We start from the raw sequence: 22,490 nt of genomic DNA, 5'->3' as shown, positions 1-22,490 counted from the left end.
TGTGAATTTTACAATATGTTGGGGAAGAAAAGAGTTATAGGGATATCTTTGTCTCTTTTTCAAACACTTGAAAATATTTTCTATAAAACAATCACCCCTAATCCATTCTCATCCCTTTCTCACCTCCACAAGCAGCCTGTTCTTATCCCTTTCTCACCTCCACAAGCAGCCTGTTCTCATCCCTTTCTCACCTCCACAAGCAGCCTGTTGTCATCCCTTTCTCACCTCCACAAGCAGCCTGTTCTTATCCCTTTCTCACCTCCACAAGCAGCCTGTTGTCATCCCTTTCTCACCTCCACAAGCAGCCTGTTCTTATCCCTTTCTCACCTCCACAAGCAGCCTGTTGTCATCCCTTTCTCACCTCCACAAGCAGCCTGTTGTCATCCCTTTCTCACCTCCACAAGCAGCCTGTTCTTATCCCTTTCTCACCTCCACAAGCAGCCTGTTGTCATCCCTTTCTCACCTCCACAAGCAGCCTGTTGTCATCCCTTTCTCACCTCCACAAGCAGCCTGTTGTCATCCCTTTCTCACCTCCACAAGCAGCCTGTTGTCATCCCTTTCTCACCTCCACAAGCAGCCTGTTGTCATCCCTTTCTCACCTCCACAAGCAGCCTGTTGTCATCCCTTTCTCACCTCCACAAGCAGCCTGTTGTCATCCCTTTCTCACCTCCCCAAGCAGCCTGTTGTCATCCCTTTCTCACCTCCACAAGCAGCCTGTTGTCATCCCTTTCTCACCTCCACAAGCAGCCTGTTCTTATCCCTTTCTCACCTCCACAAGCAGCCTGTTGTCATCCCTTTCTCACCTCCACAAGCAGCCTGTTGTCATCCCTTTCTCACCTCCACAAGCAGCCTGTTGTCATCCCTTTCTCACCTCCTCAAGCAGCCTGTTCTCATCCCTTTCCGTCACGCCGAAGACCCAGGTTCGATTCCCGACATGGGTACAATGTGTGAAGCCCATTTCTGGTGTCCCCCTCCTTGATATTGCTGGAATATTGCTAAAACTCACTCACTCACTCACTCTCATCCCTTTCTCACCTCCACAAGCAGCCTGTTCTCATCCTGAAATACATTGAGAGACTTGGGGGTTCCTTGGTTCCATGAAAGCTGGGTACTCAATACATTTCTGAAAACTGGAAGTATTGACAGTCTCAGAAAGTCTGTTTTTTCTAGACTATTCGGGAGGACTAGCGTTAACTTTATGTCACTGGCCCTGAGGGTTTGAAGCTAGTCCTGCTTGAACAAGACAAACATGTTTACTAAATGTTTTAGTTTTATTCAGTTCCAATGTGTAGCTAAATTGAAGCACTTAACTGGTTCAGAATTGTAGTCCTTCAATGCAACAAGTCAATGAGGACTACCAAAATTGGATTTTCACTTGTCCTCAGCACATTTGAGAAGCCTCAGACATGCAGACTAGCATGAATTTCGGAGGCTGCATCAGGAGCTCGGGTGCAGCCAGCGGGATGCCGCGCTTCATTTCTAGGTTATGTCCTTTGTAGAATGGGGGTATACAGCTCTGATGGTCTGCAAGCTGGATATCTTTATGAGCTGTATACAAGTATCGAGGTGTTGGTGTGAGGCCAACCTTTGAATGTAACTTCATGTCGATACAGAAACAGCACTTGTGTGACTTGTCAGCTATTCCTACATCCAACGTGTGTATTGTCCTGTGAAAGATCAAATCAAAGAAATCATTCTGTGATTGTCCTTGGGACAGAGGAAGTTTCTTTAGAATATCCCCAGGACAGATGTTCTGGAGAAAATCCTTGCTGATAGAATACTCTATGAAATGAAGGCCTATGAGAGCAATAGGATGACGTCACGAGAAGTTTATAAGCTGGAATGTTTGTGACAGCAACATTAAACAACATTCATAGCGGTAGAAATTGGTGCTCGTCCTCTCATCCTTGCCAAACTGCCCAATAGTGAAGGTATCATAGGGACAAGTAGATATTTGCTATTTTTAAGGATTTTGCTGTATGTTATCAGTATGAGGAGTAGTGGACTAAAAGTGTTAGTTTCCATCACTGATTCACTCACTCACTTCAAGAGTGAGTCCATCTAGCCGTATCATCCATCAGCATCCATGCACAAAAGATGGTCTCTGCATCCTGGAGCAGGCCCCGATGCAGCTCCCGGTGCAGCTGGGATGGAGATGGACTGATTGCGATGGCACTACCAGGAGGTACAGCCCATGGTCCCAGGAATCACTGTTCTCTGTCTGTGATGGCCGGCTCTCCCTTGTCAGGTCAAGGTGACCTCACCCAGTTATTGAGTTGGGGCACCAAGCCTTTCTTAAATTACATGGTCTCATTATCAGATCGTCTTTGTGGAAACGCTAATGTTATCCAATCTTCAATCAGTTATATTCGTTTTCACTCATGCGCTTTAGTGACAGCCTTGAGGTGTAAGTTCATATTGATTTTTGTTATTATTTTTAATAATTTGATTTTGTACAGAGTGTTATTATTTATGTATTATTTAATGTTTGGTATTGAATGGTCTGAACAGATTTAAGGTTAAATCAGTATATGACTTGTTATGTTCCACTGTTTGTACAGTATAGTAGGGCTGTGAACATTGTATTGCAATAGAGATATCTGCATTGTGATATGTATTGTGGACTTTGAAGATCCGGGGTAGAATAGGTCTTCAGCAACCCATGCTTGCGATAAAAAGCGGCTGTGTTTGTCGTAAGAGGCGACTAACGGGATCGGGTGATCAGGCTCGCTGACTTGGTTGCTGCATGTCATCATATCCCAAATGCGTAGATTGAAGTTCATGATGTCAATCACTGGATTGTCTGGTTCAGATTGTTTATTTACAGCTGTCATATGGTTTGATTATTGCTGAGTGGGGCTTTAAAAAACAAAAAAAACAAAATGATACATATTGCGATATATTGGAGCGAAAGAGTTTGACACTGATTGACACTGATTGTACAAGCAACTCCTATTTTCTAATGACTTACCAAAGTAAATATTACTATGTCAAAGTCAGCATGGTCAATCACTGCCATTTTGTAGTCATCGATACAGGGGAGATAACATAATTCTTCTGTGTAGAATTTAGGTTAAACGATACAAATAATAACAAAACTTGTCATATAGTTTTTACCTAAGATACCTGAACACAGAAAAAAATTGCAATATGTAACGTTTGAATGGCTTATTGCTGTATGTCAGTAATGCCATGCAGTCCTACAGATTATAATTATCCCTAGTTTTAGGATGGTTTGTTTTCTATTGTTTTTGAAAGGCAATTCTCAATTGACCATGTTCTGACTCTTAACTGGGCGTCGGGGTAGCCTAGTGGTTTAAGCGTTTGCTCATCATTCTGAAGAGCCTGGTTTGATCCTCCACATAGGTACAATGTGTGAAGCCCATTTCTAGTGTCCTCTGCCGTGATATTGCTGGAATATTCCTGAAAGCGGCGTAAAACCATATTCTCTCATTCTGACTCTTATCAATTTTTTATCATTTGCTTGATAACGGTGTTAGAATCTACACCGAAACGTCGCCCAATTGTAATAAAGAAGTTGCTCATCCATAACAATTTTGTCTTAATATTTTGTTCTTGAAGACCAGGTGGACATTATGCTGCTATTCTCATCATTATTATGGGTTAGACAGAGCATACCTTGGTTGTGTAGATTTTTTTGTGTTTGGTTATTTGCAATATGAGATCACAAGCAGTTCTTGAATGGGTACCCGGTAGAAACTAACTGTTAGGTACATATGCACTGTGCAGGTATCTATAGCTGAGGTAGGGTATCAGAAATACAGTACAGCTTGTTGTATTGTCGGTGTAGTCAAGAATCTGGCTGTTCATGTGAATGTAAAGTGGACAATTTGTTGAACTGAGTTAGAAAAGCATTTGGAAGGTCCCGGTCAAATCCAGGGCTTGACTCAGATAGTCACACATAGCAAAGTTCAGATGACATCATTCCTGCTATGTCACAGCAGCATGTAGATGATAAAGTCTGGGCTAGAAAAAACAGTGGTTGATATTTTGAGCAAAGATGTCTGTCATTGGGGTACAATGACATGCAATCAACCAAGTCATTAGACTTGACCACTTGGTCAGGTTCAGTCACAATTTTGACAAGCAATAGAGTGCTGGAGTCCTATACCGTGACCATGTCCCCACAGGACATTTCAGCAACTGACAGATGAGATGTACCTCCAGTTCTGTTATTAGAACTACAGGTATCAGCCTCTCAGACTAAATTAAATGTTTCAGCAATGATTCCAATATTAACCGGGGCGATCGGGTAGGCTCGTGGTTAAAGCGTTCGCTCGTCAGGCCGAAGTCCCGGGTTCGAATCCCGACATGGGTGTCCCCCGCCGTGATATTGCTGGAATATTGCTAAAAGTGGCGTAAAACCAAACTCACTCACTCACTCACTCACTCACTCCAATATTAACCCTTCCATGTTGTATATCAGTACTGAGCTCTTTTCTAACCTTCCACATTGTGTTTCAGGAACTGAGGAGGAAGCGATGTCGTCTCCGCGGGACCTCCAGGATTTCCTGGCGGAAGCGCAGTTGGAGCATTACCTCAGTGGGCTCCGCAATGAGCTGAAGATCACGTGCGTGGACCACCTGAAATATGTGAAGGAGGAAGACCTGGAGGCCATCGGCATGGCCAAGCCGGAGATGAGGAGGCTGAAGAAGTTCTACAAGAGGGAATGTCCACAAGGAACCTTTGGAAAACTCAAGAAGGTACAGTGAGCTTTACCTTTACTCACTAATGATTTGGGGGACAGGCTGGCTTAGTGCTCTCAGGTGCTGTGATTCAATGTGCAGAGTTGCGGTCCTTAGTTGTGCCAGGATCCATGATTGTGGTTCAATTCCCAGATTTGTCTCTTGGGCTTGGTTCAGCAATGTAAACATTTATGATATCCACTACTTTGGGATTTCCTCCCTCATTATGCTGAGGCCGGACTTTTAATCATATTAAAGTTTGATTTGGATTGTAAAGAGATGAAAATAATTTAAATCTTTGGCTTAGTTTGGGTTGTAAAAATATTATAAATCTAAAATCTAACAGGATTTCATTGGCATTTTTATTCTCAAAGATATATTTACTGTAGGCTGTGAAAAAAAACCTTGTCATTCTGATTTTGTTTTTCTTCTAAATATACTTTTTTATGTTGGCGAATCCATAGACCAAGCCAAAAATATGGATGGTCTAACAGACCATGTTACATGAAATACTGTCGAAAGCAGTCTTAATCCCAGCTCAACTACCTTAGATTATGCATAATGTTAGAAGTGTATAGGCCAGGGCTGAGGTATAGGCATTGCATATGTTGTAGCATCAGGGTGAATCTAATCAAGTTCAGAGATGATTCTGGCTGGACCTGTGGTGGTGTTTCTCTGAAACATTAAAGTAAACACAAGGCATCACATCAAAGATTCACAAATAGAAATGGAAACGTGAATACACTGTAGCACACACCTGCAGATGGACCTCCACAGTATCTGCCTTGTCAGCACTTTATGTTATGAATCATATCTAAAGTGAATCTGGTTAAAAATATATTTTTTCATATTTTGAACTCGAACAATGGGATAGTATATTTGCTTCAGGTTATCATCTTCATCTGATATAAGGATGACCCAAGGGGTCCCAGCTTTCACACGCTAGATTGGCATTGTACGTCAGATTCCCCCAGGCCTGGTTGTAGGAACTAAGTAATGAGGTCATCTTCAAAGCTATCGAACTGATTCTATCGTTGTAAGGCGGATGGATAAGGTAACATATTAATAGGAGGAACATATGTAGGGATGTTTACAACTTGCTTAGAAAGGGATTTCCTGTTTTGGTTATGCAGAAATATTTTAAGCTAAAGTAAGGGCTATTCTTGTGCAGCTGAAGTTTAACTGAGTATGAATCATCAAACTGAAAGAGGAATATTCGTGAAGATTTTGACCCTAGAAATACAGAAAAAGACAATTTAAGCAATAATAACAACAATTTATGTTGTTTGGTATTTTTTTCAGAGATATATAACGATAAATAATTTTATCGAGTAGCTTTTGATGGATGTCAATGTTTTTGTTGTTCTTAAGACTATTTTTTCTACAAAATAATAGAGAAGAAGTTGTGGCATGGTTTAATATGTTATTATGGTTGCAAATTATTGTACATCAAGATTTAGGTTTAGGTTCCTTACATTTTGGAATAAAGTTTGTTGAGAAATTATTTCAGTAACAAAACATGTATCTTTCCACAAGTCTCTGTGTCCAGGCCCTGTGGCGGCCTGAATAACAAACGGACATCGATATCCCACCAACCTATGCATGTTGTCCAGGGAGAGTGATTGCCTCTCCTCGTATCCTGATGGCGTGGGATGTTGCTCATAATATCGATCGAGCCGTGAAGATTCGGGGTAGAATAGGTCTTCAGCAACCCATACTTGCCATAAAAAGGCGACTATGCTTGTTGTAAGAGGCGACTAACGGGCTCACTGTCTTGGTTGATGTATGTCATCGATCCCAATTGCGTGGATCGATGCTCATGTTGTCAATCACTGGATTGTCTGGTCCAGACTCGATTACTTACAGACCACCATCATATAGCTGGAATATTGCTGAGTTCAGCGTTAAATAACAAATCAAACCAAACCAAAACATAATATTGATCACTGGATTGTCTTGTTAACTCAATTAATTTCATTCCGCCAAATTTGTTGAAGATTACAGAGTGTGACATTATCTATATAATTTGTTACACAGTGGTTTTTGCTTAGTAATATGATCTCTGTTATCTGTCTTCAAGATGAATCCTCCCCAACCCTTTCCACATCAGGACTAGACTTGCACAAGTCTCTAAGGCAGTAATTATTAGTTTAAATCATAATTTCTAGATTATGTAAATTTTAAGAATAACGTGTCCCGTTAAGAGACTTGCGTCCTTAGTACCGTCTACATATCTAGACTTGCTATTATATCTAATAAGAAGATAGAATTACTACACATCCATGGACTTTCTTTTAGTACAGCCTTGGAGCAAGGCTACGTAAGGACCAGCACTGAGCCTGTTAATGGAATGTAATTTTGTAAATTGAAACTCCACAATCTCTGCTGAGATCCGGGCAAATTCTGGCCACCTGAAGATATAGTAAATTAACAAACAAATAAACAATAAATAATGTGCAATAAATAGAATTTCCACCTTATCTGATATGACTAACTGAATACCACAACCTGGTACAATGATATGTTTATGAGATTGTGCACATATTGCATTCAAGTAAATGGGTAGACCTGTCCCCGATGGTTTAGTGTATATGAGTCACAGGATAGTGTGATGTGTGGCACCTGCAAAGTGTGGTATGGTGTGACCCGTCCCCATGGTTTAGTGTACCGGTATATGAGTCACAGGATAGAGTGATGTGTGGCACCTGTAAAGTGTGGTATGGTGAGACCTGTCCCCATGGTTTAGTGTATATGAGTCACAGGATAGTGTGATGTGTGGCACCTGTAAAGTGTGGTGTGGTGTGACCTGTCCCCATGGTTTAGTGTATATGAGTCACAGGATAGTGTGATGTGTGGCACCTGTAAAGTGTGGTGTGGTGTGACCTGTCCCCATGGTTTAGTGTATATGAGTCACAGGATAGTGTGATGTGTGGCACCTGTAAAGTGTGGTATGGTGTGACCTGTCCCCATGGTTTAGTGTATATGAGTAACAGGATAGTGTGATGTGTGGCACCTGCAAAGTGTGGTATGGTGTGACCTGTCCCCATGGTTTAGTGTATATGAGTCACAGGATAGTGTGATGTGTGGCACCTGCAAAGTGTGGTATGGTGTGACCTATCCCCATGGTTTAGTGTACTGGTATATGAGTCACAGGATAGTGTGATGTGTGGCACCTGCAAAGTGTGGTATGGTGTGACCTGTCCCCATGGTTTAGTGTATATGAGTCACAGGATAGTGTGATGTGTGGCACCTGCAAAGTGTGGTGTGGTAAGACCTGTCCCCATGGTTTAGTGTATATGAGTCACAGGATAGTGTGATGTGTGGCACCTGCAAAGTGTGGTGTGGTGAGACCTGTCCCCATGGTTTAGTGTATATGAGTCACAGGATAGTGTGATGTGTGGCACCTGTAAAGTGTGGTATGGTGTGACCCGTCCCCATGGTTTAGTGTACTGGTATATGAGTCACAGGATAGTGTGATGTGTGGCACCTGTAAAGTGTGGTATGGTGTGACCTGTCCCCATGGTTTAGTGTATATGAGTCACAGGATAGTGTGATGTGTGGCACCTGCAAAGTGTGGTATGGTGTGACCTGTCCCCATGGTTTAGTGTATATGAGTCACAGGATAGTGTGATGTGTGGCACCTGCAAAGTGTGGTATGGTGTGACCTGTCCCCATGGTTTAGTGTATATGAGTCACAGGATAGTGTGATGTGTGGCACCTGCAAAGTGTGGTATGGTGTGATGGGTAAACAGGTAATAATTATCTTAATTCAGCATTAGAAGCTCTGTGAAGAATCCATTCCCAATGTTTATTTGACAGTTAAGGGGAAACTACTGTTGTATGGTGAAGAAATACAATCTTACAAGAGTCTGCCACATTTTAGTGAAGCTATATATTATTTTGGTTTTTGTTGTTGTTGTTTTTTCACATAATCGTCAATATGTTTTGGAAGGAATACACATTTTCAATACATGTTCATCTTTGGGATATAAAAAATAACATCTTCTCTAGTAAGGGGCTCGATTGAACACTATACCCAGATATATAAGATTATAGATTATCATGTTGACTACCATTTAACAGACCGCCTCCATGGTCTAGTGGTAGAACATCCGACGGGAGAGCGGAAGGTCCGGGGTTTGATCCCTGGCCGTGTCATTCCAAAAGTCGTTAAAAGATGGTACTTGTTGCTACCCTGTCTGGCGCTCGGCATTAAGGGGCTAAAACAAGGACTGGTCGGCTTGGAGTCAGTATACTGTGTCTGAGTGGGGTATTCATGTTAAACTGGGGCATGGTATCTCAGTTAGCTAGCACTATAAATCGGCATCAGTCCGGACTAGTACAAGCAGCCACACAAACACACACGTACATGCACGTCGCTATATAAGTGCAATAATCTTGGACGCGACGTTAAACCTCATCCCACCTGACCTCACCTCACCTCACCTCACCATTTAATATTTGTAATGATTATTTTGGAAAATAATTACGAACCAAGGCCAGGCTAAGTGGTTTCTGATGATGACAGGGGTTCTGTAAGCCGCTGTAGTATTGTTCATCATGATATTTAGGTTCAGTGTGTGGTCTCATTGTTCATTGAAAGCCCCCCGGGTTCAGAATATGTCAACAGCACCCTATTGCTGGCTATAGAGAGAGGACTCGATTGGGTTGGCTGGTCAGACTTAGGGTCAGGGTTGACTGAGTATTATTGTACCACATCAATATGAGATGTTGGTCATAATATCAACCACTGGTTTGTCTGGCCTAGATACAGGCTGACATGATACAGGTGGAATATTGCTGACTCATGACAACAAACAAACAAACAAATGCACAAGGCCTGCTGTGTTCTGTTGAGACGTTGCTGGAGGTTCAAGGTTCTCAGTGGGATTGAGTGGTTCTGCTTTTGCCTTGAATGATTTGATGTCATCGCATCATGACAGAGGGGATTGTTTTTCGTGTTTTTTGTTGTTCAGATTATTTACACATCACTGTGATGTGTCTGGAATATTGTTGACTGTGGCATAAAACAATACTCACTCACTCATTTATTGCATAGTGGTTGTCAATTCAGGATAGTTAATGGATGCAGATTTGTCGGGGTCTATCTATTCCAAGGGACAATGTGGTGGTCCATAGCACCCTTCACTTGATTTCCACGAAATATTTTGGAGTCACATCAGTGCACAAGCTCAGTCTTAGGCCTAATATAGATGGATATTTCAAAATCACCCATTGACACCTGAACTTTACCAGCATTAGAGAAATGTCTGCAATATATAACATGCAGTTTACTATCTACAACTTTGACAAATTTATTGATTCAAACAGCCTTGTTTTGCATCCGACAGGACTTATTAGGTGCGGCAGGGTAGCCTAGTGGTTAAAGCGTTCGCTCGTCACGCCGAAGACCCGGGTTCGATTCCCGACATGGGTACAATGTGTGAAGCCCATTTCTGGTGTCCCCCGCCGTGATATTGCTGGAATAATGCTAAAAGCGGCGTAAAATCAAAACTCACTCACTCACAGGACTTATTGGCGTCCACTATCAGTTTGTGTACATGTTGGATGTAATATTTTGTATATGACAACGTATTCATTTATGTAGATTGATCATGTGATTGCTCTTTCAATCTTTTTATTAACTCAAAATCATACAAGAACTTCTTGGTCTGTGGGAACAAGTAGACATTCAGTAACTTACCCAAGTAAACTTGGCTTTTGTCAGTCATGGATGATGAATGTTGTGAGGGACTATAGGTTCTTTTATAAAGATATAGTTATGCTGTAGGAGTGTTCCTGAAAATAGAAAATAATTGTGATCTATTGTTATCAAAGAGCATGATAATGAGCACTAAAATACATAGTAATATGTAAATTTAAGGTGAATGTATATCATGTGCTTGTCAACATTGTGCATGGCTGACCCGTTCAACTGAACAGTGTAAGGGAAGTAACTCTGTCTGCTCTGTAGATGTAATTTATCACCAATGTTATTTGTGGATTGAAAATATATGCCGGTTTTGTGGATCCTATTTCTTTCGATTCAACTATTACGCCACAGTGTCTGTATCATGATATCTTTCATGATGTCTGAAGTTTTGTTACATTTGCATTCATTTTTGAGGTAACCATGGAAACTATTGATTTGCAATTACCATTAGTCATGGAGTCCTTGAGGGAATCGGGAGCAACGGACAGCAATTTGAGCATTTACAGTCTCGGACAGACGATTGTTTAAAACCTCTCTGAGCAGGAAATCCATTCGATTAGATTTTGTTGAGTTTGAATGGAATGATAATTCCTTTGTCGTGGATTAAGGTTAGTGTTCTGTGGCAATTAAAGGTTGGGGATGAAATATGTTTGCATGCTAATTTTTGTTTAATTTGGTTGTGAGTTTGTTCAAATGGTCTGGAAAATTCAGAAGTGATCTTCTTGAAAATGTTTAAAATATTACAAAACTGATACTGTCTGGATAAAACAAAAATTAGTTGTCAATATTGACGGTATGAATTTAAAAAAATGAATGTCAACATAGATGGTTTTGTGATGAATGGTCTTGACCTGATATTTGGCTTTGTTAAATTTTTAACTTTCAATAAATAATCTTTGAATTAACAAATGTTCAGTGGGCTGATAATGATAGAGTCTGAATCAGACAATCCAATGATTGATATCAGTGATTATGGAGCCTAACCACCCGATCAGTTAATCAATTAGGCCACCTTTCTAACCCCAATTCTCTCTAACCCTCCCTCCCTCCCCCCCTCTCGCTCTCCACCACAGCCAAAAAAAGAAGTAAAAAAACACATAGGTAAACAGCAAACGAGCAAGAAACCAATTCTTCTTTAAAAAAAAAGACAAAAAAAGTTAAAAAGGTGACAGGTAAAAACAAGCAAGGTAAATAAATGGCCCTAATTCTTACACCTCATACTTTATATATTTGCATGGACCTAATTACAAATGAAGTTTCACGTTAATGTTTCCAAGTGACAACAGGTGTCACATTTCATCCCCTGTTAACTTCCTGCTTCCCTGCACGGTTCCTGAGTTTTCTCACCGATCACACAGACCCTGTCCCCTAAACTGAAAACTTTGTGTTGGCACACGACCGATTCGCCTGATGGTATAGTGCCACGGTAGGGTGGTACTGAGTGTCGGGGGACAGTCCAAGACAGAGAAATGTTGCCTCTTCCGCTTGTGCCCACAGACTCTCTTGTTTGTTCGAAAGAGAAACACCCTCATGAATTAGCAAATTTCGAAACCAAAATATTTGCAGAGTCACACTGTGCCGATTACTGAAACATGGCTTACCCAGGTCAGGGGAGTGAGAGAATATTTGGAAAAGACTTTGTGAAAAAGTTAAGGGCAGAACTTTTGTTTGATTGTGTCCTTGTTTGGAAAAATAGATCATTGGGTCACTGAGTTGAAGCTTTTTTGTTCGTGGATAAAGAGAATCATTCTGTGACCTTGAATCATTGTTACCTTGGTGAATCAATATTTCATGGATATTCTCAGCGTCAGGTATGTAGGTTTTAACAATGCAAGGGGAGGGAAACAGGAAACTGTGAAAGTAATTTTGATATTACATCTTAATTAAATCATTCTTGGTTGATGGCACACCATTCCTCTGTAGTATTGACAGGATCATGATGTCTGCTTCTGAGTGGAACGACACCTTCTGGTGAGAGAGTTAAGAAATATGAGATCATAGTATTAATGTCATGCAAAGACATTGATATTCATAGATGAGACTGATGGTTTGATTCCATTGTGAACTTACTGTGGCTGTAAAATATGATCTTTACTCCCAGGTTGACAAGACAATAAAGATATTAGTTACACATGTTTACAGTTTGTTTTTCTTCAAAGTTTGAAGACAAATGTGGAAATTGTTACAACCATAGTAGGTAGATTTTGCCTCTAATATGAATTCCTCCATTTTGTCAACTATTTATACACCCTTAAGTATATTTCTATCAGTGATGATGATGATGATAAATGATATATATACAGTCCATACCACATCCTTCATTTGGATACCACGTGGGCATTGACCTGTGCCCTCAATACATCAGAAAACCCGTGAAGATCCAGGTAAGAAATGGTCTTCCACAACTCTTGCTTGTCGTAAGAGGCGACTAAGTGGCTGAGATGAATTTAAGGGCAGCTAGTCTTATCACAGTACAGCAGATTCAAACACACGTATCTTTCTAAGATATTCAACCATTACGCCTGACACAACTTCTAAATAAGCAGTATTGGGCATTTCTTATCATGGTAGAGAGGGCATATTGAAGCAGATATCTGCAGTTACACTGACATCAGTCACTAAGACAGGACACATGCAGCGTTATGTTCAAGACGTTTGAATGCCTCTGGCTGAGTCAAATAAGGCTCTGTCAAAGCACCTTTTTGCTGCTTGTGCATTGAACAAAAAACCTGGTCTGGTACATTATGATAAGGGAGCTCTGCAGCGGTTTTGTATTTCACTGAATCGCCCCCTTCTATTTATAAAGCCCCTCCAGGAAGGCCAGGATAGTGAGAACTAGACTCTGATAACTGACGATACACTTTTCCTTGTTAGAGTTTTGTTTTGCCCCTTACAAAGTTTGAAAGAGACGTGCTGGAATTCAGTTGTCCATGTTAAGTTTTCCACTTTAACCCCATTCCTCAGTGATGTCACATCCAGCTTACATATTTGCAGTAGCCATACACACTGGTCTCAAGCCTACTCTTCTTAAGTACAATTAACCCCCCTAAAATTAATACATCTGTAGAATATTGGTTTTTAGATATTTAACTCCATCAGGGCTTGCTAATATTTGAATAATGCCTTATAAGGGTTCAGTCTTTTCACTGTATTGCAGTTTGTGTTTGGTTATTGTAGATTTTAAACTGGGGCCATTTCAAGAAGGGTCTTTTTGATCCCAAAGGGTGCATTAGTTTATGTTACAGACATAGAGTTTTTTGTCCAGTGTCAAGACAAGTACTGCTGATAATTTATGTAAGCTCAGTGACTAGCAACATATTTGTGAATTGTCTGATGTCACAGCTATAGACTCTTTTGTCCAGTGTTAGGAATGAAGTACTGCTGATATTTTATGAGCTCATTGATTGCAGCAATCAGTGTTGATTTATGAGCACTGGAAATTAGTACAACATGGATAAATGCAGGGAGAGGTCGGAGGTTTAGGCATCAGGCTAGCCTTGTTTAGATCCTAGTGGAGTGGACAGCCTTAGATATAACCCCAGGCTAATCAGTGAGTCCAGTGAATTATAAAGGAAATCCCTGTGTCAAATCCACAGGTTAAAGCTTGAGCCAGGACCGTGTCATTCCAAGCATTATTGTGAGGGGGACTCCGTAGCTAGCACGGCTGTAGCAAGTCAAGCGGAGCCCTTGTTTGTCACTTGGCCAAACTATGTTAAATTTAACAGTGGATGAAGTAAGGACCGTGACGTCATAACGAGATAGAGGGATCGGCTGAAAGCATCGCAACCTTCTGTCACTCTAGACGAGTAATGATTTATTCAGAGGTGAAGGTCGTTTGATAGCAGTTGTGAAGTTACAATGGCAGGCATTCTGGCTGTTGCTTCCTAATGGTGATGTTGGGGTCCTCGCGCATCAGGACGGACTGGATTAGCTGAACTGTGTTTGGATTACCTAATCTGCGATTATGAACTTCATAAAACGGGTTGGTAGATTAACATTGGTTTAACCAAGCTTGCTGCCTTAGTCTTTTGTTTGTGAACTCCCCACATGGCTTTTAAAGGGAGACTTCTTAGTTCCCCATTACATATTTAACATAACGGCCAATATTCAGGTGGAGACCTGTGCAAATTCCTCCCCGATTTCTTCAAATATACCATATTAGGGTTTGTTTGTGCGTCCCTCAGTCTGCTAGGATACAACCTGTCATTCAAGCATGGTGGCTACCTGTTTTTTTATTTCCTTTCTCACACAAGTCAATGTTTACACAGAGGCCAGTCAGCTTTTGCTTTTGTGGGAGAAGTCTTCTAACTCATGGACAGGCTGTTTTTCTCATTCACTATGTCTATGGAAATTTCTACCAGTTTCATTTCTGTTGGATAACATGGGCTCAAAGCTAGTTACATGCGTAAGTTGGTATTTGATAACATTGTCAGCTCCAATCCGGAATTTTGGTCATGTGTTTGAACGGAGTGAATCATCGTCCCCCTGCTTACATGCTTCAGTCCTGATTAATGCTAGAGTATGATGAAACGGAAGCATGTGTGTTTCTATGTAACTGATAGGCTAGTCAATACTGTCATGTCCTGAAGCGGTGTGGAGAGCAGACCCACTTGAAATACACGATGGGGAATTTGGTTTGGATGGTTTCTAAATTAATTAATGAATTATACGATGCTTTGTTCTTTAATTTGTGATGCTGATGATGTCGATGATTTCAGTGATGTAGATGTTATTTTGACGTTCCATTTCTGATTTCTAGCTGTTGAAAATGGCAGTTGTATCAGTCATGGTCAAAATTTTCATTGTGATGTGTGCTCTGTGAGCTGGCAGTTAGGAATTTGTTAAACATGATGTTGTTCACAAGTAAGCAGATCTCCCTGGTCAAGAACACTCAAAGGTTGCACACCGGATTTATGATTTTAGGTGACATTCTTGCCAACTCTGCGTTGAGTTTGTTGAATATCTGCCTCATTTTTATTACCGTCTGTTATTCAGTTAAGATTTTGTCATGCCCATGTACTTTGAAATGTTTTGTCATGATATTTTGAGGGAAAGTTTTCTTTATTATCCCCCTTAACCTGTTGGTTTGGAAAGCATAGACAAGGAAATATTTTTTGTCCAATTTTGTCTGATTGTGAAATTGACCTATTTATTTCTGATCCATATAGTTGATATTGACATTTGTTAAGAATACAATAATGAAACATATAAATGATTAGCTGCTTGTCAAGTATTTTGAGGTAAAAAATACTGAAAATGTGAAACAAAAAGTATGTCATAATATTTTAAGTTTATTTTACTGGTATGTCATTGATATCCTGGTCATGTGGGAGTGAAACTCTGATCGATAAGATTGGACTTATCTGGTGTGTGGTAACTGCATTTTATACTGGTAGTTTATGCATATTATTTATTAAATAGAGTATGTTTTAGAGAAAGTGCAGCATTTGGATATATTTATGTTTATAGTGATATAAATTTATCACCATGGATACGTCACATTCAACATGGCCACTTCTCTGTCTTGACCCGAGTAGTTTCTATATTCCCAATTGCAAGGCAAATCCTGTTTTCATGAACGATGCGGTGTGATTTCCACCCTGTATTCAGTTGTCCGTAGCCCTTTAAGATTTGATCCATCAGACCCTGATATCAGAGGGAGTAGAAGCGCTGGTATTTTAGTATGGCAGAAACATCTGTGACATCAATGTCCAAAATAAAATGTTCATAGAAGATGTGTCACACCAGAACTTCTCTAACACATTAACACTCCATGAAAGTATTAACTGTTACATGAAATTTGGAACTGATGTTTTTATTAAGCAGGTTCAGTTGTAGACTGAGCCTGTCACCTCCAGTGTGTCCCCTGCCTTATATAATGTTCCTTTTTCTCCCAAACAAAGGAAAACAAGAAAATATTTGGCTAAAGAATGTAAAGAGTGACATGAGATTTTTCTGTTAGAGTGATATTCTGTCAGAACTGGCCGTATAACTGCATCCATGAGATTAATGTATAATTTATAATACATTGCCCACTGGTGTTCTATGTGCTGGTTGAAGTGATGTTTGTTTGTTATTGCAACCATTTCTTTGCCTTTGAATGCTTCTTTCAGTTTCCGTTCATGTGGCTCTAAAATTTATTCATAATTTCTGGAGATGAGTTATGATTTTGACTTTCTTACCCCTTTTAAATTAGGTCAAACTGTGACATGATTAATGGCAGGAGTTAGTTTTACTTACCAACTGACAGGGTGTCAGCTTTGATGTATGTGTTGGTGTCATGTGTAGCACAATTATAGGACATGGGTTAGTAGTTTATTGGATTGTCATATTCGAAGTAGGGGTATATGTAATTCAGTCAGGTTGAGTAGGATTTAATGCATTATAGATGTTCAAATGTGTATTCATTAAGCAATATGGTCATCATCATCATCATCATCATCATCATCATTGACTGTGACAATACGTTTGAGATAAAACAGTATGTACTGATCTCTTCTCCAGCTTGCCTTTATGTATTTTGCTGGAAAGAAAATATTGAGCAAGTCCAGATTTTGAATCAATGAACCGGTATTATTAAGTTATTCAAATATTTGAAAAGGAGTCCCTTATTATTAATATCCCATGATCGACCATGTTTTTATTTCACTTGGTTGGTGTCCACAAATATTGACTATTTATATGATTGCAACATTCCCTGACCACAGCAAACAGATTCCCCGATGACGTGTGGGCCGCGGCCACGCCGGGCTTGGTTCAGGAAGTCCTTGTTTCCTCCACTTCACAGGCTCGGGATCAGCTTACAACACACCAAATATGTTAGTGTATATCCAGGGCTTGTCCTCAATGTCACCCCACGATCTACAAGCATTTGTGTTGTCTTATACAGGAGTTTGAAGCTCACACTGTTATAATGGATGGTGGCACAAGAATGTTTTTCCTATGGGAGGGTGACACTAGCATTGTGTTCTATAGGAGGGTGTCACTAGCATTGTGTTCTAAAGGAGGTTGTCACTAGCATTGTGTTCTATAGGAGGGTGTCACTAGCATTGTGTTCTATAGGAGGGTGTCACAAGCATTGTGTTCTATGGGAGGGTGTCACTAGCATTTTGTTCTATGGGAGGGTGTCACTAGCATTGTGTTCTATGGGAGGGTCTCACTAGCATTGTGTTCTGTGGGAGGGTGTCACCAGCATTGTGTTTTATAGGAGGGTGTTACTAGCATTGTATTGTGTTCTGTAGGAGGGTGACACTAGCAGTGTGTTCTATAGGAAGGTGTCACTAGCATTGTGTTCTAAAGGAGGTTGTCACTAGCATTGTGTTCTATGGGAGGGTGTCACTAGCATTGTGTTCTAAAGGAGGTTGTCACTAGCATTGTGTTCTATGGGAGGGTGTCACTAGCATTGTGTTCTATGGGAGGGTGTCACTAGCATTGTGTTCTATGGAAGGGTCTCACTAGCATTGTGTTCTATGGGAGGGTCTCACCAGCATTGTGTTTTATAGAAGGGTGTTACTAGCATTGTATTGTGTTCTGTAGGAGGGTGACACTAGCAGTGTGTTCTATAGGAGGGTGTCACAAGAATGTTTTTCCTATGGGAGGGTGTCAATAGCATTGTGTTCTGTAGGAGGGTGTCACTAGCATTGTGTTCTATAGGAGGGTGTCACTAGCATTGTGTTCTATGGGAGGGTGTCACTAGCATTGTGTTCTATGGGAGGGTGTCACTAGCATTGTGTTCTATGGGAGGGTGTCAATAGCATTATGTTCTATAGGAGGGTGTCACTAGCATTGTGTTCTGTAGGAGGGTGTCACTAGCATTGTGTTCTATGGGAGGGTGTCACTGGCATTGTGTTTTATAGGAGGGTGTCACTGGCATTGCGTTCTATAGGAGGGTGTCACGGGCATTGTGTTCTATGGGAGGGTGTCACTAGCATTGTGTTTTATAGGAGGGTGTCACTGGCATTGTGTTTTATGGGAGGGTGTCACTAGCATTGTGTTTTATAGGAGGGTGTCACTGGCATTGTGTTCTATAGGAGGGTGTCACTGGCATTGTGTTTTGTGGGAGGGGGTCCCCAGCATTGCATTCTATAGGTGGGTGTCACTAGCATTGTGTTCTATGGGAGGGGGTCACTAGCATTATGTTTTATAGGAGGTTGTCACTAGCATTGTGTTCTATAGGAGGGTGTCACTAGCATTGTGTTCTATAGGAGGGTGTCACTAGCATTGTGTTTTATAGGAGGGTGTCACTAGCATTGTGTTCTGTAGGAGGGTGTCACTAGCATTGTGTTTTATAGGAGGGTGTCACTAGCATTGTGTTCTACAGGAGGGTTTCTCAGAAGGAGGGTGACACATACACTTGCATTGTCTCTTTAGGAAGGTGTAGCTGGTATTGTGCCTAAATGAAGGGAGTGCCAAGTACAGGCCTGTGACTGTGACCAATCACTTAGGTTTAATATTTAACAAAACTAAACAAAAAACGAAATCGTTTGCAATATTGCCCTGAACTGGCCCTGTCTATAAGAAAATTGTACTTTATATTTCATATGATAATTGGTATTGAGACTGTGTACGTTGCATGTGTAGAGATTATTCATTTTGGAGTGTCTTATTCCTGGAGTTGAATATCACAGCTTTGTTGATTGTTGAGTAGGAAGTGGACTTCCTGACAGACAGCCTAGCTACATTTGATTGTTCTGCTGTGTAGTGTGTGGCCAGGAAATTATTCAATAACTCAACCCATGTGATATGACTGGGCAGATGAATGGGACGTGAGTGCATGTTGTTTACTGTCTCAGTCTGATAATTGTGACAGGCAAACCAGTGGTTGATAGCATGAGCAATGATCCATGCCATCAGGATACGGTGACTCGTTTTAATCAACTCTTATCAGCATGAGTGCCAACGGGGAACTTACAGTCATCACATGGAATCCCCACAGGGTCAGACAGATGGAGAGTCACTTTACAACTGACCAGTAGTTAAGGGAACTGACCAGTAGTAAGGGTATTTCGTTTATATAATCGTACATAATGTGAAGAAACAAACTGGGCCCTACCTCTACTGGAATATAAACAGTTTTAGTGTTAGCTACACTTGCAGGAAATGTATGACCTCATTACTCTCAACGATGCTTGATAAAAAATAAATATCCCACACACTGCATAGTAATGACCTCATTTACTCCAGTAGTGACCTGGTGAGTTAATAAGCCACTTATTAGGCTAATTACTCTCAATAGGAGAGTTAAGTAATTGCAGTCAGTACAAAATTGCAGCTGTACAAAATGTCGGTACAGTTCTCATGTTGGTGTAACAATACTATGACGTATGGTTGTGGATGATGAACAAATACAGCTGTATATCTAGCCTTGCCCCTAGTCTCTACTGAGTGAGTGAGCTTTTAACAATATTCCAGTTATATTGAGGCATGTCAGCTTAATGTGTGAGGAAAGCCCGAAGTGATGCAGGTCTCAGAGGTTTACCACTTCGGTGAAACCCACGGGCACGGGTATGGTGCTGACAAACCTAGAAACATAATTGGGGTGAACCGGGATTCGAACCCACAATCATAGGTTTCTGGCGTGCCCAAGGGACGTAACTGTGCACAGCGAATCGCAGTGCCTTAGACAACTGCCCCCTAGTCTCTACTGAAGGATAATCTGAGATGTATGGTCATTCTATCCTTATAATCGGCAAGTCTAAATAATCTAAGGACACCTTTAATAGGCTTACAACTTGTTCTTATTGTTAATAATATAGGAATTATGAACTGAACAAATAATACTTTAATTAGGGACTTGTGCAAGTCTACAGTATGCCATACAACCACTCAGCTATTATTTGTGTGTTCATCAGATTCTCAAATTACAGAGCAGTTTATATGTAAATACGTCAATTTCCATACAGATGAAATTGACACCTTGTCGTGGCTGTTGACCACACAGTTTTAGTCAGTATGATGCTGTGTCTCACCAGCTGTCTTCAGTAATACATGACAGTGTTTTGTTGTTGATGTGTAGAGGAAGGATATGTAATTCAAGACAGGCATGCACCTATCAATATGGGAGCAGCCTGACCCAGATTAGTCAATAAAGATGTTTACACGCTGTGATTGTTACTGGGTGTCAGGGTAGGGCTTCCCCACCTAGACAGTGTCACTGGGTGCAGACCTGACTGGAGCTAGTGTTATAATCTATGACAGCCTGACTCGGAAAGTCTTGCAGGTCTGCCGACATGTCGAGTACCTTGATAGTTGTTTACTCAGCAGTTGCTTGGTGGTATTTGACTGAAGAATATGGAGATAGACTTAGGGACTGGTCATTGGTCATTTAGTATGGGTGGGTGTTTGGGCTGGGTGAGCCAGAAGGATTGGATTGATCTTATGCCTGTAATAGATTTGGCTAATACCATTTTTACATGCCTCTCCCTCCTATAACAATGACCAATCCCTAAATAATGCTAAAATTTCTTTGAAAAAATATAACTGTCATGTTTTCATAGACTGCATGGCTGTCTCCTTATAAGCCTCACAATGACTGACAGGTTGACTTGTGAAGCCACTGCTTCATGCCCCTATTATGCTGTTTTTTAAATATAAGGCCTATGTTAGTTAATGCTGCATGGAGAAAGGGTGGTCGGGTGGCCAAGTGGCGTTCGCTCATCATGACGAAGATCCGGGTTCGATTCCCGACATGGGTATATATAGAATGTGTGAGGCCAATTTCTGGTGTCCCGCTCCGTTATATTCCGGGAATATTGCTAAAAGTGGCGCAAAACCATACTCACTCACTCACTCACTCACTCACTCACTCACTCACTCACTCACTCACTCACTCACTCACTCACTCACTCACTCACTCACTCACTGCATGAAGATTTTGGTCAAAGTTGTTTGTGGAATGTTTTCAACAATTATTTATTTTTCATGATTAGCAGTTTATGCTACTGCCATAACCGTTATGTCTCAGTTGTGAATTGGATGGCCAAAATGGCCATTTTCATATCTATGGAAGATCAGCTTGGGTAGAAATCTGATTCACACCCCAGGCTGAGCCAGTGGGGTTGTGTTATACTTAAGTTCAGTGATGGTAAATAGTGCTCATACATATGCTATATATAGATGGATTTCTCTGACCTTGACCTTGACCCAGTTCTCACAGTATACTTGGTGCAACTTGCCGTGACACAGCCAGGAAAGTGCTGACTGTGACAGATCAGGTATTCACTTCATCACTGCTGGTATTGCCCTTACATCTGTCTGTCGTAGCAGTCTGTGTCAGAACACACAGACTGTTGCCATGGTGATGTTTAGATATCCCTGATACCACAATAATACCTTTTCTTTTTAGAACATACTTTTTCATATCTCCAACAGCGACATTAATATGTTACACACTCTATTTACTGTAACAATTTACTTGTATTGTATAGAAATACTGTATTTCCTCTATTAAACGCCAGGGCGTATGTTTCTTTCAGACACTCCTTACACTCTGGGTTTAATGGGGCGATCGGGTAGCGTAGTGGTTAAAGCGTTTGTTCGTCATTCCGAAAACCTGGGTTCGATTCCTGACATGGGTACAATGTGTGAAGCCCATTTCTGGTGTCCCCTGCCGTGATATTGCTGGAATATTGCTAAAAAGCGGCGTAAAACCTCACTCACTCACTCACTCACTCACTCACTCACTCACTCTGGGTTTAATTGCAAAGATAATAACGTGGTGAATTCTGTGCATTAAAAAAACCCGGCGTTAAATCAGGGTCTGGGTGCCGATCTTAGCGCTAAGGTAATCGTAACTGCCATACCTTAACATAGACTTTTGACAATCGTAGCGCTAAGGTTGTTTTGTACAACGGCACCCTGGTATTTGATCGAGACCTGGTGTTTATTTCAGGCCTGGTGTTTCATGAAGGAAATACTGTAATGCTTTGTTGAGTGAGTGAATGAGTGAGCGAGCGAGTGAGCATGGTTTTACACCCCTTTTAGCAATATTCCAGCAATATCATAGCGGGGAACACCAGATATGGGCTTCACACATTGTACCCATGTTGGGAATCGAACCTTGGTCTTCGGTG

General features: G+C 41.0%; 1 protein-coding gene across 10 annotated transcripts in view; it reads left to right on the top strand.

Moving 5' to 3' along the window:
• The window catches only part of LOC139471642 (activated Cdc42 kinase-like), a 161,982-nt gene that overhangs the window by 100,309 nt on the left and 39,183 nt on the right, over window positions 1-22,490 (top strand). For 9 of the 10 annotated variants that reach the window (XR_011653859.1, XM_071254046.1, XM_071254051.1 and 6 more), the window contains exon 2: window positions 4,486-4,724. Coding sequence is in view for 9 of the 10 variants with exons in the window: in XM_071254046.1 (XP_071110147.1) it covers window positions 4,486-4,724 (239 nt within the window). In the remaining variant the exon portion in view is untranslated. Of the gene's footprint in view, window positions 1-4,485; window positions 4,725-14,200; window positions 14,402-22,490 lie in introns of those variants that run through there. The other variant, XM_071254053.1, reaches the window with a different exon arrangement.

The sequence above is a fragment of the Haliotis cracherodii genome, unplaced genomic scaffold, assembly GCF_022045235.1.
Source record: "Haliotis cracherodii isolate W230 unplaced genomic scaffold, xgHalCrac1.p SCAF_23, whole genome shotgun sequence".
Lineage (NCBI taxonomy): Eukaryota > Metazoa > Mollusca > Gastropoda > Lepetellida > Haliotidae > Haliotis > Haliotis cracherodii.
The sequence above is the reverse complement of the archived record's forward strand: the minus strand, read 5'-3'. Positions and strand labels throughout refer to the sequence as shown.